A 2,680-nucleotide genomic window follows, 5' to 3' on the forward strand; every position below is an offset into this window, starting at 1 on the left:
TCGTTGAAGAAAGTATACCTGCTACATCTTTGGTCCGTCCTCTTTGTGAGCATCAGCGCACCGAACATGCGAGTTCTGAAAATTGATGAAGGTCTCGAGTCAACCGAACACCTCGAAGTTGAATCGTGCAAGCTCAGAGACGTTTTCATTGATGGCTCTGATGTTCTGCATACCGTACAAATTAAGAGCGACAGATTGAGAAATATGGAGATATTTAACTGCTCCCAATTGGATTCCAGAAGCCTAATCCGCAGCTTAGCCGAAAACCCGTCTCTGGTCAATCTTCGTATCGGAAATGTTGGTGCCGATGACCTGTCGCTAGATGAAACGTTTTGTCCGAATTTGCAAGATCTGTGCTTGTTGGAAGATTTCTGCTGTAAAACCCTCCGAGTTAGATGTAGAGACTTACGTGTACTACGCAGTGAAGAGGAGAGTGACCTTCCCAGTCTGAACGACGTTCTTGTGATGGCGGAAAAGTTGAAGAAGGTGTCGTTAGTTGGCGTTCCGCATCTGAGGAATCTGATCGTGCAATGCGAATATATCGACAAGATTGAATTGAACATCTGCAGCGATTACCATGTTAGCCTCGAAACGTGCATCATCCAGGCTTTTCGGCACCTCGGTTTTCTTCGTTTTTTTGACTGCAGTGTGAAGACCTTGATCTTGAGTACCCCATCAGCTGGTGTTGTCGTGTTATATCGTTGTAAAATCGGCGACTACGTCCTAGAAATGGCGCTGAATGGCTGTCAAAACATCGCACACCTGAATCTGGAAAAATGCTCCACTTTGACCAAGCTTCGGATTCCCATGACTGCCAATTTGATGAGGTATCTGAATTTGTTCGACTGTCAGAATATACTCCGTGTGGACTTAGACTGTCACGAAGTGCTCGCAATCAATATAGGAGAATGCCCGAACGTTAGGTTGTTCCTAGGCGGTGTAGAAAGAAATCTGGCGATGTCTTCGCTTAATTCCCTGGAGTTTCCACGTATTGTTCTTCCAAGTCAGTCAATTCGATGGAGTCATGATCCCATTCCAGAATTGTGCTTTTGCACATGACAGGCATGACCTGCAACTTGAAGCTACACAATCGGTGGGTGCTATGGCAACAGTGCCGTGATGCTGCATCAGCACCGGTACCTTCACGTACACAATTCATGTATTTCGACCGTGACGCTACAGTGCCTTGATGAGACGTGCCTTGCATGACCGTTATGTGCCACGGAACAGGATTCCAATTAACCAAAGATATGAAAGATTTACTTATTTTAACTCAGAGAATATTTTTGTAATCTAACATCTAGTATTTCGGCCATTAATGAATAAAACTGGCCATTCCTTGATAGTCTATTTTAAATTGTGACTTTCATGATTTATCAAAAGTCGGATATATATATATATATATATATATATATATATATATATATATATATATATATATATATATATATATATATATATATATATATATATATATATATATATATATATATATATATATATATATATAAGCCTCTAACTCAGAGTTACTCCATTCTCGCTAGCAAGGGTACAATTTTCTGAAGACGCAACGACAAATGGCGGTGCTATCTTCCAAGGATGGTGCCATAAAAGAGGCTGTAGCTTACAACGATGAGTTCTCGCTGATGACCGCAGGAGCGAGAAACTCTGAGTTATGACTTATATTTTGTACACCGAATTAAAGTCGGAAATTGGGCCTGAGTTACAGACTGTGTCACTTAAAATACAGATATTCTTTTCAAAGCAAAATTGAAATGCAATTTTCCTAGTATAGATCACCGTTTTATTTATCTGACAGCTTATGGCTATTATAGATTTTAGGTTCACATATCTACAGTCAAAACGCCAGAAATTTTAAGCTTTAGAGATCAAGCATTTGAGATTTGTAGTAAGACAGGCATACATTGTTCTCTAAATGCTGTACCCGGCGGTTTTCCGTGTGGGGTTTATTTTCTTTCGCGTTTTAGCACAAATAATGCCGGTAAAAATGTATATTATTATAATATGACTTGTAGGCCGACCGGCTTGCTTTTCAATAACATTGTACAACATCTCCGAATCCATGAGCGGTACGGTCTACAATCAGGGTTTCACTTTTTTATAGATAAGACATCGTTGTGATAGTGACCTGCAGTTTCGTAACCAAAATATAACATTAAAACTTTGCTTGGTGGATACCGGTATCAACAGCTGCAATTTTATGAGCAACAAAACAGTAGCAACATTGTGGCAAAATAGTGGGCAAACACAGCCCACAAACGACTCTGAGACCGTCGGACTGCAGTATACCGAAAGATCAACGACAAGGGCGATAGATCGAAATAGGTGCTTGAAATTTAGAGAGGCATTTAATATACACCATGTGCTTTGAAATGTGATGACTTTGTTTTATATAGTAATGTCTTATGTTGACCTTTTCAAGGAAAATGGCATCCGAAGTTGATAAATGAGTCAAATCAGGTTGAAGTCAGGTAATCATATTTCTCTATAACCATTTGGTAACATTGATAAACTACTATTATTCTTTCTGGATTGACAGATCTTCTAGTATTTATTAGCTAATAACAAATTTAAAAACAGCACAATTCTAACATTCCACACTGGTGCCAAAGTACTAAAAATTTCAGTGTGTTTAACTATTTACATCACAAAGTGGGAC

At 39.2% G+C, this 2,680-nt stretch overlaps 1 protein-coding gene across 1 annotated transcript in view; it reads left to right on the forward strand.

Annotated features, from left to right (window-relative positions):
- LOC144451533 (uncharacterized) overlaps positions 1 to 1,382 on the forward strand; it is a 5,816-nt gene extending 4,434 nt beyond the window's left edge. Inside the window, exon 2 of the mRNA XM_078142411.1 lies at positions 1 to 1,382. This exon is cut by the window's left edge and continues 30 nt beyond it. Coding sequence (XP_077998537.1) covers positions 1 to 1,059 — 1,059 coding nt within the window. The 3' untranslated portion in view covers positions 1,060 to 1,382.
- Positions 1,383 to 2,680: the final 1,298 nt, after the last annotated feature.

The sequence above is a fragment of the Glandiceps talaboti genome, chromosome 2 (genome assembly GCF_964340395.1).
Source record: "Glandiceps talaboti chromosome 2, keGlaTala1.1, whole genome shotgun sequence".
Lineage (NCBI taxonomy): Eukaryota > Metazoa > Hemichordata > Enteropneusta > Spengelidae > Glandiceps > Glandiceps talaboti.